General features: G+C 40.0%; 1 protein-coding gene and 1 long non-coding RNA gene across 18 annotated transcripts in view; one reads left to right on the top strand and one right to left on the bottom strand.

Moving 5' to 3' along the window:
• plum (IgSF transmembrane protein plum) overlaps window positions 1-12,814 on the top strand; it is a 135,014-nt gene extending 122,200 nt beyond the window's left edge. For all 17 annotated transcript variants that reach the window (XM_017614033.1, XM_017614031.1, XM_017614025.1 and 14 more), the window contains 8 exons: window positions 936-1,260; window positions 5,745-6,137; window positions 6,207-6,450; window positions 6,536-6,972; window positions 10,285-10,582; window positions 10,656-10,825; window positions 10,891-12,030; window positions 12,098-12,814. In XM_017614033.1, coding sequence (XP_017469522.1) covers window positions 936-1,260; window positions 5,745-6,137; window positions 6,207-6,450; window positions 6,536-6,972; window positions 10,285-10,582; window positions 10,656-10,825; window positions 10,891-12,030; window positions 12,098-12,502 — 3,412 coding nt within the window. In that variant the 3' untranslated portion in view covers window positions 12,503-12,814. The remainder of the gene's footprint in view (window positions 1-935; window positions 1,261-5,744; window positions 6,138-6,206; window positions 6,451-6,535; window positions 6,973-10,284; window positions 10,583-10,655; window positions 10,826-10,890; window positions 12,031-12,097) is intronic.
• LOC108361415 (uncharacterized) lies at window positions 8,623-10,277 on the bottom strand. The gene is made up of 3 exons (XR_001847293.1): window positions 9,621-10,277; window positions 9,520-9,522; window positions 8,623-8,816 (listed from the first exon to the last, which is right to left on the bottom strand). It is a non-coding gene; the product is annotated as an uncharacterized LOC108361415 (long non-coding RNA).
• Window positions 12,815-14,043: the final 1,229 nt, after the last annotated feature.

Below are 14,043 nucleotides of genomic sequence, written 5' to 3'. Positions count from 1 at the left end.
TATTGCGAATATGTATTGTAAAAAAATCACTGTACGAATAACTATTTTGACGACTGTACATTTATAAAATAATGTGATGCCGTGGCGACACGCATAGGCCAAGAAGGCAAACAAAAGAGAACACAACAACAACAACAACAATGGTAAAAAGCATAAGCATGCCGCAGAATAGACAGTAGCGAAATATTTACAAGCTGCAAATTTCGCACTCGAACGATGAGCGTAATTGTAGCAATTAACAATCAACAATAAACTGGCCGCCCTACCAGCAGCTGTAGGCAGTATCGGTCTTTAACTTTTGGTTTGGGAATGCGTTGAATAGCACCCCAAATTAAAATATTATTCTATATTACTTATTTAATATTCTTTTTTTTTTGTAACAAACGTTTTCATATGTCAAAAAAATTTGAAATGTTACAAAAAATATTTTCACCAAAATTAGTTTTTTCAATTGTCAATTTTTGTACACACATATCGTCACCTGAAATGCAAAAAGACGTAACTAAATTGAAACTGAAATGGAAAAAGTCGTGACTGATATTTTTATTTTTTCCCTAAAATGATGTGGAGAGTTGCAATTCGATGAAATCCATAATATAAATCAAAAAGTGAATTTTGAATTTTTCACCGGTTATGACTTTTTGCATTTCAGGTGACGATATGTGTGTACAAAAATTGACAATTGAGTGCAATTTATCGACAAATTTTATATTAAGTATTCGGGATAATTCAACGTAGTCATGCTATTGTTGAATAAGGAGATTGTTAACAAGGTTTTTGTTATCAAAGTCTTTTAAAGTATAAATTCACATGAAAAAGTTAAGGAATAATAGTGTTTGTTTTTTCCTAAGTTATACCTTCATGAAAATCTCTCAGTCAAGTCTAATAAGTTGAATTCAATTTTATTTCTCTTTCATATTGATTTCGTCCCTCAGATGCGGGGCGCAAAATCAATTTGCCTCAAAGATTCATCGACAATTTATGTGGGCCTTAAATGTCCACGAGGATCCTACAACAACAAGCCGCAATGAGCTTTTACCCAGTCTACAAAATACAACGCAGTATGTAGCAACAGGCGCCAACTGTGAGCTACGTTGCTATGAACAAATTGATGGACAACCGATCGAGTGGTGGTATCGTACAACATTGAATGCCGCGCCACTGAAGATCAGCAACCACAGCAATGCATACAGCATAGAACAAGCTAGCCAGGAGGCACATCAAGGTTACTACTCTTGCGTTACGGGAAGAAGTAATCAGGTAAAAATTACAACTAAAAAAGTGTATTAATTCGAAAATTTTAATATTTGATATTACTATCTATTTATGTGCTGGAAATGTTAGCAAATCCTATATTTACCGGCCTGTAAAAGCTGAAGTAGTATTTTTCTGTAATTTGTAGCAACAAGCCAAGTAAAGTATCCCTTTGTAGGAAATGTAGGAAATGGCCGATGTATGTTGAGATGGGCATGGGACTAAATATTCAATCCCGATGGCGCCTATCCGGACATTTAATTTTTAGGTCCCGAACTATGAAAACCCTAAACATTTTGGCGAACGTTCGAAAATTAGTACAAAATAAAAAATTCAAAACCAATAACTTACTTATGTAATAAAAAATTTTCTATTATAGCTTAAAATTATTGTAACCAATAAAGGTACATATGTTGTACAAAAAACAAATAAACAGAATTTCACAAAAGTTGATATAAAACTATTCGTCGATTTAAATTGTTAACTTTTTACTGAGAATGTGTATTTTACGAGGAGGAAGCATCGAAAGCCTAACCTCGTCCGTGTGAGACTTTAACCCAAACTAAAATTCCTACCGTCATGTACCGTTCCCCTCCCGGTACCAACGTCAAGGATTTCGTCGGGATTATAACACTGTGTGACTGATAAGGTTATAGATCTATTCTCTTCCTCTTCTTCCTTTTTGGCGCTGTAACCGCCAAAGCGATTTTGACCAACTGACGCCTATTAGAAATGCCAAGTGAAGCCAGAATACTTTCAGAGCTGGGGCGTCGGTGTCCATTCGAACGACATTGTCAAGCCAGTTGAGCCGCTGTATTTTATTTTAATACGCCACATACCAGCACGGGCATGATGAGTGATTTATAGTGTGGTTTTCGTACGTCGAGAGAGGACTTTACTCCTGAATTGCCTACTCAGTCCAAAGCAGCACTTGTTGGCAAGAGCGATTCTGCGTTGGATTTCCATGCTGACATTATTATCGGTGTTAATGCTGGTTCCCAAGAAAACAAAATTCTCTACTTTCTCGAAATTATAACTGTCAAAAGTGACGTGGGTGCCAGGCGCGAATGTGCTGATTGTTTGTTTGATGACAGGAAATACTTCGTCTTGTAGTCGTTTACCACCAGACCCATTCGCTTTGCTTCCTTGTCCAACTTGGAAAAGTCAGGACAGACTTCGCGGTTTTTCTTACCGATGATGTCAGTGTCATCGGCATAAGCCAGCAATTGTACGCTCTTGTAGTAAATTGTTCCTAAGCGGTTCAGTTCTGAAGATCTTATTATCTTCTCCAACATCAGATTAAAGAAGTCACATGAAAGAGAGCCGCCCTGTCTGAAACCCCGTCTGGTGGCGAAAGGCAACAGAGCAGAGCTGGTGGTATTACTCAACGTCATTTTTCACAAGCGTATGAGTTTTGAGGGGATACCAAATTCAGACAGAGCGGCATATAGGTAACTCCTTTTAGTGCTGTCGAAAGCAGCTTTAAAGTCGACAAATAGGTGGTGAGTGCGGATCCCTTTCTCGCGGGTCTTTTCCAAGATTCGGCGTACTGTGAATACCTGGTCTATGGTAGACAATACATTCGATAAGACCTTGCAACCTATGCCTCGGCCAGCAATTCAAGCATTTTCTCACACTCCTCATCGTACCGGTAATGAGCGGGAAATGTGGTTCCACTGCTCGCGCAAGTCGGTTTGTTGAAGAGTGCTCTCTCACAGCAGGTGTGAGGGTCGAGCGCCGAATCCATTGGCCGTCTGTTTTGATTGCAGCTTTTCGACGTTGAACTTTCCCTGTATTGTTGGGGTCCCTTTTTTTGCATCTCCGAGGTTGGGCCGTATATTGGATGCATCAATATAGTAGTTCGCGTCGATGTTTGGCCCTCGGAGTGTACGTATGTACATCTAAAACATGGAAGCATGCCTTCCGTCTATCACAACATGCTCGATTTGGTTTCCCGTTTTTCGATGTGGAGACATCCATGTAGCTTGAGAGAACGAAAAATGACACTGAAGATGGAACAACGCCGAAACCGGTTTGTCTCCAAACCAAATTTGACAAGGGACGACGGAAAATCGTTCCACAATACATCACACTCCTACCCTGTCGGAAACACCAACAACGAAAATGAGAATAGCTTGATGGATGTTTTTATGCTAGAACCCAGTAATACATACTGCCAAGCTTCGGGCCCCGGCGAAGTGGATCATCCTCAGCCCGCCGTTTCTATATGGAGGCTGATTTTTTCGACACTGGCACCAAAGATCCCTTCGTTGCCCACCTTGGCATTTAAGTGGCCAATCACGATTTTTATACGTGTCGGGGGCAGCGCTAATATGTACGCTCTAAGCTAAGAGAACCTTGGATGCCTCGTCCTTCTCTTCCATCGGGGCATTGGCACATGTGTATGAGATGTTGAAGAATCTCGCTTTGGTGCGGATTGTGGCAAGACTTTCGTCCACTTGAGTGAACGCCGGTCTCTCTCCCACCACAAATCCAACACCGAATTGCACTCCTTTACGTGGCAACTGTAGTAGACGTCGCAAGGCTCATGCTTACCTTCCTCGCCCCGTCCATCGCATTTCGTGGATGGAGCTGATGTCAGCCTTTATTTTCCCTAGGACTTCAACCAGCCGGGCAGAGGCACCATCCCGATTAATCCCCAGCGCACGCGGGGTGTTACGCCCTCCCACTTTACCTCGCTCCCAAACTAGCGTTCGGTCGCTACCCAGAGTATTCATGGATATAAATATCCGGACGTAGTTAGCTGCGATTTGAACCGTAAGCACACGAATCACTTCTGGCCACTCCCAGGTGAATGGCAGTCAAAAGATTTGCAGTACTGGGAAATGTACAAAACATAGTGGCCAAAAACGAATATCTCAACTAAACCCTGATGATTTTTTTTAAATTCGTATAAATATGAGGTCGTATTGATACAGATTTTTTAGGCTGGTATATTTATTTATGCTAAATATATTACTTGATTTTGTTTTGTCACACTTAAGAAGTAAACGTCTTGGCTGTTCACCCAACCGGTCTATAGTTTTATCAATAATCTCAGATTGGTTCTGTGACACAAAACTTTCGTTGTACGCTTAGAAAAGCCACAAACCTAAAGACAAAGTAGTAAACAATTGAGCTATAAATTTATTTGTAGTTTCCGTTCAATCAATTTTTGCTCATTGTCGACTGCAGCCAGGTTTTTACCCTTTTAAAATGGAAGTGCTTTGAAGTTAGAGATAATAACTTGATACAGAACCGGATGATCCACATATCTACTTTTCAAATCAATTTACTAATTATTTAGATAGCGTTGGGAGTATAATTTGTTATACAGTATATATATAGGAAAAACCTTGAAATTTAGGGGGGCCGAAATTATCAAGCAAGCATTTCGTGGTACTATTTTTGAATATCTAGGCAAAAATTTGAAAGTTAGAGGGGGTGCCCCCCTGCCCGTACCCCTATCTGGCTATGCCCATGGAAATATAAGACAATCACTCTCTCTCATTAAAATTTCAATTCGATAATGGGCAGGATTTCGAATTCATAACGAAGGGAAAATTCATTGGATAACGAAGGTTCCGTTTTGCTGGAAAATGGCCTGGTTCTCGAANAGGGGGTGCCCCCCTGCCCGTACCCCTATCTGGCTATGCCCATGGAAATATAAGACAATCACTCTCTCTCATTAAAATTTCAATTCGATAATGGGCAGGATTTCGAATTCATAACGAAGGGAAAATTCATTGGATAACGAAGGTTCCGTTTTGCTGGAAAATGGCCTGGTTCTCGAATCGACTACTAACCTTAACTAACCTAGATTAGTTTTCCAATCATTTTCGAATTGTTAACCAAGCCCAAGCAGTTTATTGGGCTAGTGTATGTATAATTTAAAAACTATTTACATAGGTGTTTCCTTTAACCTAAAAAATGCCTTGAAAACTTCGGAAAAATCAAAACTTTTATTGAGAGGTCAAGATTGGTATGAAATGAAAAAAAACCGACTTGTGCGATAAAAAAAAGATCCGGTGTATTTGATATCCGAAAAATCAAGGTTCAAGAAACGCCTATAGATATCGCTGGAAGATCGATTGAAGAACCCTAGTCAATAAATCACCTTATTGGATACATATTTATGTACATCATTTTCTCAAGTACTCTACGCATTTACGTCGTATTGAAAGATCTGCATCTTCAGGTTATTCTGTATTCTTTTCAGAAGTCGTGGACTTAATCGGGAGTGTCGCGACAGAATTTTAATTCCGCCCACTAATTTTTTTAAAACCTTCCGGATTTTTTTAAACCATTCCGGCTATTTAGAAATTAGTACCATGAGTTCCGCGGGTCCAATATCCCGCGCCCATCTCTAGTCCGATGTACTCTTTGAGGATAGACGCAAACAATTTTTGAGTAGAAATGGAGTTTAGATATTTGTATTTTTAACAAAAAAAGAGTTCGTTAAACTAAAACGCTTTCTCTTTCTATCGCAGACTTTTCATGTGATCGTTACCTCCCCACCGGTGATCGTCGAACCGCTCGTCTCGTACGAAACTTTGATTACCGCTTCGTTGCAGTTTCGTTGCAGCGCCACCGGCAATCCCCGGCCGGTGATCAGCTGGTATCACAACGGGGTTCCTCTCAACAGTTCCTATACACGCTACATCATTGGCAACGAATTACATATACACTCCTTCGATCCGATTGAAGCAGGCATTTATCAATGCTTTGCACGCAATCTCGCCGGGGAGGTTTACAGCGCGGGAGAGTTGCGTTTTCGCAACAAAGGCGACGAGTTGTTACTAAAAAATCCACTGCAGAATATACGCTGCTATGCGCTCAGCTTTAATACGATCAATGTGACTTTTGAGAGCAACTTTTTTGAGGTAAACATTAAGTGCAAAATTTTCATTACGAATTTGCATTGTTTATTAATTTCTCTTATTCTCTCGCAGTCGCTCTTCATTGTGCACATTGTGCAGAATAATCCACATCGCTGGATTTCTCCATTTGCCCCCATGAAACTCAATCATACCTCACATTTGGTCATTTCGAGCCACCTACCTGTTTACCGTCCATTTGAGCTGATTACCCGCGTACTTGTACCAACCTCGGAGATACGTTTGGCCAATAAGCCGCAGCAACAAACAATACTCAGCTCATTACGCAGCCCACCGGTGACATGCTGCACTCAAGGATGTGAGTCATTTGCCATTATTTAAACAAATTTGCATACCTTCTCCTCTTGCTTTGCTTAATTTCCAATTCTCACTTTTTATTGCAGTACTTTTACATTTGGTTCACATGGGCAATGACACTTTTGTCACTTGGTCGCAACCCGAACTGGAGGGCAAGAAGTATTTTATAATACAGTTATCCTCTAATTACACGCAACCACATCCCAAGCAGCTGCTTAACCAAAGGCTACGCGGCACCACACAACATGTGGATCTAACGCCGCAGGATGTCGCTCAGAAACTTTGTGATATCAGCGCGCTCAACGAGGCAGAGATGCGCGCGGTGTTGAGAGGCGCTCAGGCGCAGTATATTGACAACAATAGTCACGTGGAGTTGGAGGAGGAATTATTTAGCTTAGTTGTTCGAGCGAATGTGACGGGAGTGTTGTTACCAAATTTTCAACGCATGAAATTGCGCGTACTGATTATTACGCGTGAAAATGAACATCTCAGGCAAGACTTTCGCTATGTACAATGGAAGACGGTAAGTCACAAGAAATCTGAAGTGCATATCGCACACGTCAAGGCGAATTCAAGCAAGTCGATAGAGGCAGCACAAAAACAAAAAAAAAACTACAATAACAAATTATACGCACGATTACAATAACAACACAAAAAATGTACAATAAACAAATCGTTTTGACAATCGGCACAATCAGCTCCTCTGGTGACACCACCTTATATGAATGCGCCTTAGTATGCGCTACATACATACATATGTGCATACATTGGTAGCAAAATAAATAGCCTTTTGTTATTCCATCCTTCATAGTCCCAATGTAAGTGCAATATTGATAAACTGTGGTTAGGTTATCTCGGCTTCCCTTATCCCTCAGGAAAATGGCATGTTTAGGCCACCATGGGCCCGTTGTGATGCCGTATTAGAGACTCCATATGTCCCTCCGCTTACCCTAGAAATGGAGCCACTTCGTAGCTCTGATGAAGCGCACAAAGTCATAGGCACTGGCTAAATCCACTGTGAATAAACTGTGGTTGGTTTGTTCTCATGTACTGAGCCTGTACTCTAAAAGCGTACAGGCGGCTCGTTGAATCCAAAGTTGAATGCAGAGTTGAATAGCCAAAATTTGCCGACTCCGTTTACATGGGATGATGTTTTGTAGAACACGTCCTTTTTAAATTTAGTTTAGTTTAGTATCAATTAAAATACTTGAATACACAAACATCTCACTTGATAAATACAGAATATACTGTGATATTTTTATTACTACGAGTGCCAGTTACTGCTGACCGTTTTTTTTTAATTTTTTTAAGAGCCTTAGACTGGTTTTCTAACTTAGCATGTCGTTCAGCTTATAAGGTTCAAAATTTTTTAGCGGAACTAAAACGTGACTACAATTATTTATTTCGTTGAAAGTCTTNTTATTTTTTTAAGAGCCTTAGACAGGTTTTCTAACTTAGCATGTCGTTCAGCTTATAAGGTTCAAAATTTTTTAGCGGAACTAAAACGTGACTACAATTATTTATTTCGTTGAAAGTCTTTGGTGGGACTTGGAATTTATCCGTTACATTCCTGTTTGTCGATAAATTTCGAAAATTTAATACATACATACCGATAATTCGTTGAAATTCAAAAACACTAAGGGCTGGTTTCTCTAACTCAATTTAGGCTAAGCCAAAAATTAGCTTACGTTTGATCAGCTCATTCTTGACTAAGTCTAAAAATTGGCTAAATTAAGTTAACAACAAAATTCAATAAATCGACTAGTTTAGATAATTTTCGATAACTGTGCGTTTCGAGAGCTCGATTCAGACAGGTGGCGACCATCCTCAAAATATTTTCGGCAGTAAACTTTCCTAAACCTCTTCAGTTTGATACCCATATTGCAGTATTTTATTTATCTTATCAATTAAATTGAATTAAATTTTCAAACATGTGGCCACCTCCGCAAAAATATTTTCGGCTTTAAGCTTTGTTAAACTTCTTTCTTTACTGTAATATTTACTTTTCTCATCCATTTACTTAAACTGTAGTTTTCAAACAGGTGGCAACACTCAAATTGTTTTCTTTCTATATTTTAAGTTAGATCTCTAGCAATACAGTGAAAACTGCATTCAATTCCATGTATTAGTTTTCAAGTGATGTGCGTACAAACATACAGGCAGATAGATAGACTGCCAGACAAAAATTCTAAAAATTGGTGATTTGGCTTCTGTTGCTCTAATAAAAACTATACACAAATACGGAAAGTTATAAACCACGATTTCGACCGTCATTTTGAACAAATTTTTAAACCATAAAATCCTTCCACATCTACAAATACCTGTTACTCAGTGTTACTCAGGTGTACGTGGCGTATGAGTAACATTCTATGCTGCTAAAGGCCTGTATGCAGCTCTCAAGAAAAGCAAAAATCCTTAAGGCAGTACGCAGTTCTTAAGAAATTTACTACGCTTTCTACTACGGTTTTCTAAAGTTTTTTGTGTAAAAAGAGCACAAGGCAACCCAGGCTTGCAACAGAAATATATGCCCGTTCCATTATTTCTTGAAGAAAGAGTGAGGCAACAGGCTGTGAGGTATCAAAAATGTCGAAATTCCTTGGACACACACGCGAAATAATGGCAATTTTTTCTTGACCGTTTTCTTGAAAGCTGCATACAGGGCTTTATGGGGTATGGAGTCTAAGAATATTTTTACCGGTCATCATCATCCATGCGTTCACATATATTTTTACTTATTTATCTATGTCCATGCCATTATAAAGCGCATATAGTTCGTCAAGCAAACAGCGCCTAGATCTTGCGTAAAATGGTACTCCCGAATGCCTTTTAAGTCTTCTAATCGTCCGTGTTTCTGTGCCCAAAAGTCGGAAAGGATGAGAGAGATGAGTTCAAAGTAGCCGGCTGGGATGCATTATTCTTAGCTTGACCGCTAGTCTTATGTCAGTGTTTAATGCTGGATCTTAGGTAGGCAAAGATGTAGCTGCCAATAGTGATTTATGTCCCAATACCTGAAACTATTTGTGCGTTTCTATGAAATACTTAGCATTATGCCGTTCGCCGCCAAACCAACCTTCTGCCTCCTTCTCTTAACTGAAGAAGGCTGCATTGACGGCCCTGGTGTTGAGGCCGACGATGTCAATATCATCATATGTTCTATGTATATGATGGCACTGCAATTCAAATGGGCAGCCCGTATTACGCTTTCCAGAATCAGATAAAAAAAATCGCAAGAGAGTGAGTTGTCTGGTCTAAAACCTCGCTTGGTCTCAAATGGCGTGAGAGGTTTTTCCTAATTTGGATGAGCTGAAGATTATTCTCAACGTCACTTGGCAGTTTAAGTTTTGCGGTGATACCAAATTTAGACATAGCATCGTAGAAGCTTCCTTTATAGCATCAAAACCGGCTTTAAGTCAACGAAAATGTGAAGTGAATCAATTTAACGATCTTGTGCAGGATTTGACGCACTGTGAAAATTTGATATTTGGAAAATTTTCCAGACTTGAAGCCAACTTGATGAAATCCAAACAGTTGCTTTATGGAGGGCATCATTACTCAGTATTTTGGGAATTCTGACTATTCGTAATCCCTTAAAGTATACGCAAAAATTTTGAAAATATATCCAAATGTATCGGACTAAAAAGTATATATGTACTTATGTAGGTACGTACACATATAATTTATGCAAGGGCAAATTATTTATAGTAAATACACGATTTGGAAAAAATATAATCTTTGAATGTGGCAGTAAAATCGCAACCTTTTAATTAACTATTAGAATCGTGTTTCTCTTTAAAGAATTTTAATTCATATCTTTCTTTACTCTAATTCCAACTAGGTCGAGAACGATACTAACGAGCTAGCCAATACACCATTTCGCTTAAGTATTGTAGAGTCACGAGTGCTCACCTTTCATTTCCGCGAGGGTTTCAATGAATCTTGCGTTCACGTGTGTCATTGGCAGATACAATTCCCCATTATACGTAAAGAGGAGCCGAAATGCGATCAATTGCCAATAACTAATTCGCAAGTAGAGATACGAGGTCTCAAGCCATCGGAACGTTATCGTGTGAATTTCTTTAGCTGTGAAACGCAAACGTTCTATGGGCAAGTGGATAAGCAGACATTGCCTGATCGTAAGTTCCGGAGATACAATACTTTATTCTTTTGAGTTTGGGCACAAAGTAATAAATTAAATAATTTCCATAGCACCGGGCACCATCAGCAATCAACGAATTATACGGCACAATGGCTTAAAGCTTCTTTGGGATCCGCCCCTGCAGCCCAATGGGAAGATCCATCACTACAACATTTTATGGACGTTGGGCAATGTGACGCACGAGGTGAATGTTTTAGACTGTACTTCGTGTTCCTTTAAGGTAAGCAGAATATGAGCTGCAAATGAAATCATATATATTCTAAGCTAATATATTTTCTTCAACAGTTTCCTAACATCTCCGAGACGGCGAAAATCAATGTAACTGTACGCGTTGTAGGTGAAACCGGCGTCGGTGCTCCAATTTTTATCGATTTGCGCAGCATTAGCCACCATTCGCTCGAAATTGAATGCCCTTCCAGCGAATCGGAAGTTTACAGTGGCATCATAATCGGTTCGTTGCTTTCTGTTGCCTGTGTGATCATATTTGCATTGCTGATCGTTTTTCAACGACGTCGTTATAAGGCGCGGACGCAGGGTCCCACACATCTAAGTTCGCCATCAGATATGAATTTTGGCAATTTGAATAATCCAAGCATACCCAGCGAAAGCGCAGGTGGCTTAAGCGGCAGCACTTTTCAACAAGATTGCCATGAAATGCAAACGCTGATACCGAAAAGCGGGGGCTATTTGGATTTAAATGCCACTCGCGCAAAAGAGTACCAGACTACGCAGCTGCCAAATGGCAACGGTAATGGCAAAATCATACGACGGCAACTTACCGTCGAAATGGAGCCGAATGTCAGTGGCGCGCCGAACGAAAATGAGCTGGAAGGTCGAGCGAATGTGTCGCAGATGCCTTTATGCAACTCAACACCAGAGAAGCCGCCACAAGATGGAGCGCAACCATTTTTCATACCCTTTAAGCAGACGCCGCCCAACACAGTGGCAACAGCGCTGCGCAAACATAGTTCCTCAGGTAATTATGCCAACAGCGGTGGCGCGTGCAGCGTAGGCGGTGCGAGCGGTTATATCGTACCGCCAAATACGCTGCCGTTTATTTCAACGCCACCTACAACACTGACGCTTGGCGTAGCTGGTCAACAGCGGAGCGGAAGCCTCAGCAGCAGCAGTTGCGGTGGTAGTGGTGTCGGCAGCGGTGCCGGCGGTCCTAACAGTAGTCGTAGTAGTAGCAATAGCAGTAAGAAACAGTTCCATGCAAATTACTCTAAACATTCCAAATCGAATGATGTGATTTGTTTGCTCGCGGACGAGGAGGTGGCAGCAACACTGACGCCAACTAGCGAAGCAGCCGTGGCGTTGGCATTAACTAATGGTTTCAAGGCAGCAGCAACGGCGAGAGCCGTAGACGATTGCTCAGCGCCAGCGTGTGCTACACGAACTACAAGGGACACTATTTCCGAACAGGTGAGTGCTAAGTTACTTTACTAATATTTCACAGGGAAAACACCACTTATGTCGTTTCATTTATCAGCAACCAGCCACGCTAGCAACAACTACTGCCACCATGCATGCGCCCGCCCCTCAAAAGAATACTTCTTCGTCGCTAATTAGTCCTGCCACTCAGCCGAAACGCGGCAATGCTGTGAAGCTGACGAAATCGTCTGCGGAGCAGAAGCCACGCAGTTCAGCAGCGCCAAGCCGCGGACACAATTCCATAGTTCCTGCCTTCGGATCGATTGCTGCATCGACCAGTGCGACTGTCACTGCGACATCCGCCAATCCATGGTGCACAAATACACCACAGCTCACAGCGGCAGCGCCAGCCACTGCCGCAGCCGCAGCCGCAGCGTCTGTGCCCAGCAGTAGCAGTAGCAGCACGTTTAGTGTAGCTTTTAGTAGCGCGCATCGACGCCCAAATGTCGATCCAAATGGTTGAGCAGGCGCGCAAAAGTATTAAGTTAAAGGGAAATGTAGGATTAACGTGCATACATAAGTTTGGAGGGTAAAACTTTATAAGAGTAAATGAAGGAAAATTTAAAAATGAAACACATTCAGGATAAAAATAGTGATTAAGCGTCAACGCTGTCGCTGCCGCCTCAGGCATATGTAGGCGGGCACGCGCGTGCGCTTCAAACGTAAAGGAAAACATACAAACTACAAAGCAGTAAACATAAACATTCCAAAACCTAAGTATGTGTATACATACATACATAAACATAGGAAATAAACATACATATACACACCTATAGAAAGTAGCAATAGGAATAACTAGGTATACCGCAAATCACCGCAAAATTTGTTGGAAATATGAAACGACCGCATTTTATAAATGCACAAATAGGGCTATTTTAGCAGCTGCAAAGCGTTTAGTGGCTGATGATACAAACGTACATACGTACATTTTAAATGCATTTAGTGAATCTTATATGTACATACAAAAATGCCTATTTATGCAGTAACAATTTATAGATGCAATTCACTCACACACACATATGCGAACCTACATACATACATACCTTCCACAGCAGCTAAAACAAATTTTTATTTACACAAACGTTGCATGCATATATGTATGTATATGTATATATATATATTTTGGAGTAGCGAAAGGTTTTCCTATAAAAATACATTGCAAAAATTTAGCCAATGTAAACGAATTCTGTAGGAGGTCGGAATTCAATATTTTGCTGCAAAGTTATTCAGTTAATTTGTTTTTTTTTTTCAATCAACTGAGGCTAAAATTGCTGTAGTTTATTTTAGTGAAGTAATCTTAGAGTACATACAGAAATTTATTATTATTATTAACATTTTCATTTACTTACATAGTTTTTATAGTTGTTGGTAATAGTGCTTTTAGGGGTTAGCAAGGGAATTGGTGATTTTTTTTTTTAAGTTCAGTTCCTAATATGTGTTTACATTTTTAATCAGGTAAGAATAGTTTAAAATTTGAAATAAATTATTAGTCACAAATCTATTTCAATGACGGAGTAGAAAATTACACAGACTTTTTAAATGACCTGGTACAAGTCGTATGTCGATAAGCGCAGTGCAACATTCAAAAAGAGATGGAAATGAGATCAATTGCATTCATTTAGGCAGGTCAAAATATGATTAGATACCAAAGGATTTGTAAAAGTTTGTTATCATTATATCGATTTGAAGTTGTAGATCTAAGATTTTAAAAACGAACAAATACAATTGTATATATTCTAGACCAACAGGGGGCAAACGCGGCTCTTTGGTTTTTACTTTCCCTTTGCTTAGCACATTTTGGCTCTTTTTTACTTTTTAAAATACATATTTCTTTGCTAGACATTTATTTCCGTTGTGTTGTTTTTTATTTTATTCTTTATATACACACACACGAAAATTGGGATCGGAACATTACCTGCAATGGGAGATTGAAAATTGGCTTCCTTACCGATATGATGGAACATTTGCAAAGCTTGAATTCGTGCCTACATGGAGAGAAAAAAA

This window comes from Rhagoletis zephyria, unplaced genomic scaffold (genome assembly GCF_001687245.7).
Source record: "Rhagoletis zephyria isolate East Lansing unplaced genomic scaffold, Rhagoletis_zephyria_1.1 Rzeph_scaffold_00760, whole genome shotgun sequence".
In the NCBI taxonomy this organism is placed as follows: domain Eukaryota; kingdom Metazoa; phylum Arthropoda; class Insecta; order Diptera; family Tephritidae; genus Rhagoletis; species Rhagoletis zephyria.
The sequence above is the reverse complement of the archived record's forward strand: the minus strand, read 5'-3'. Positions and strand labels throughout refer to the sequence as shown.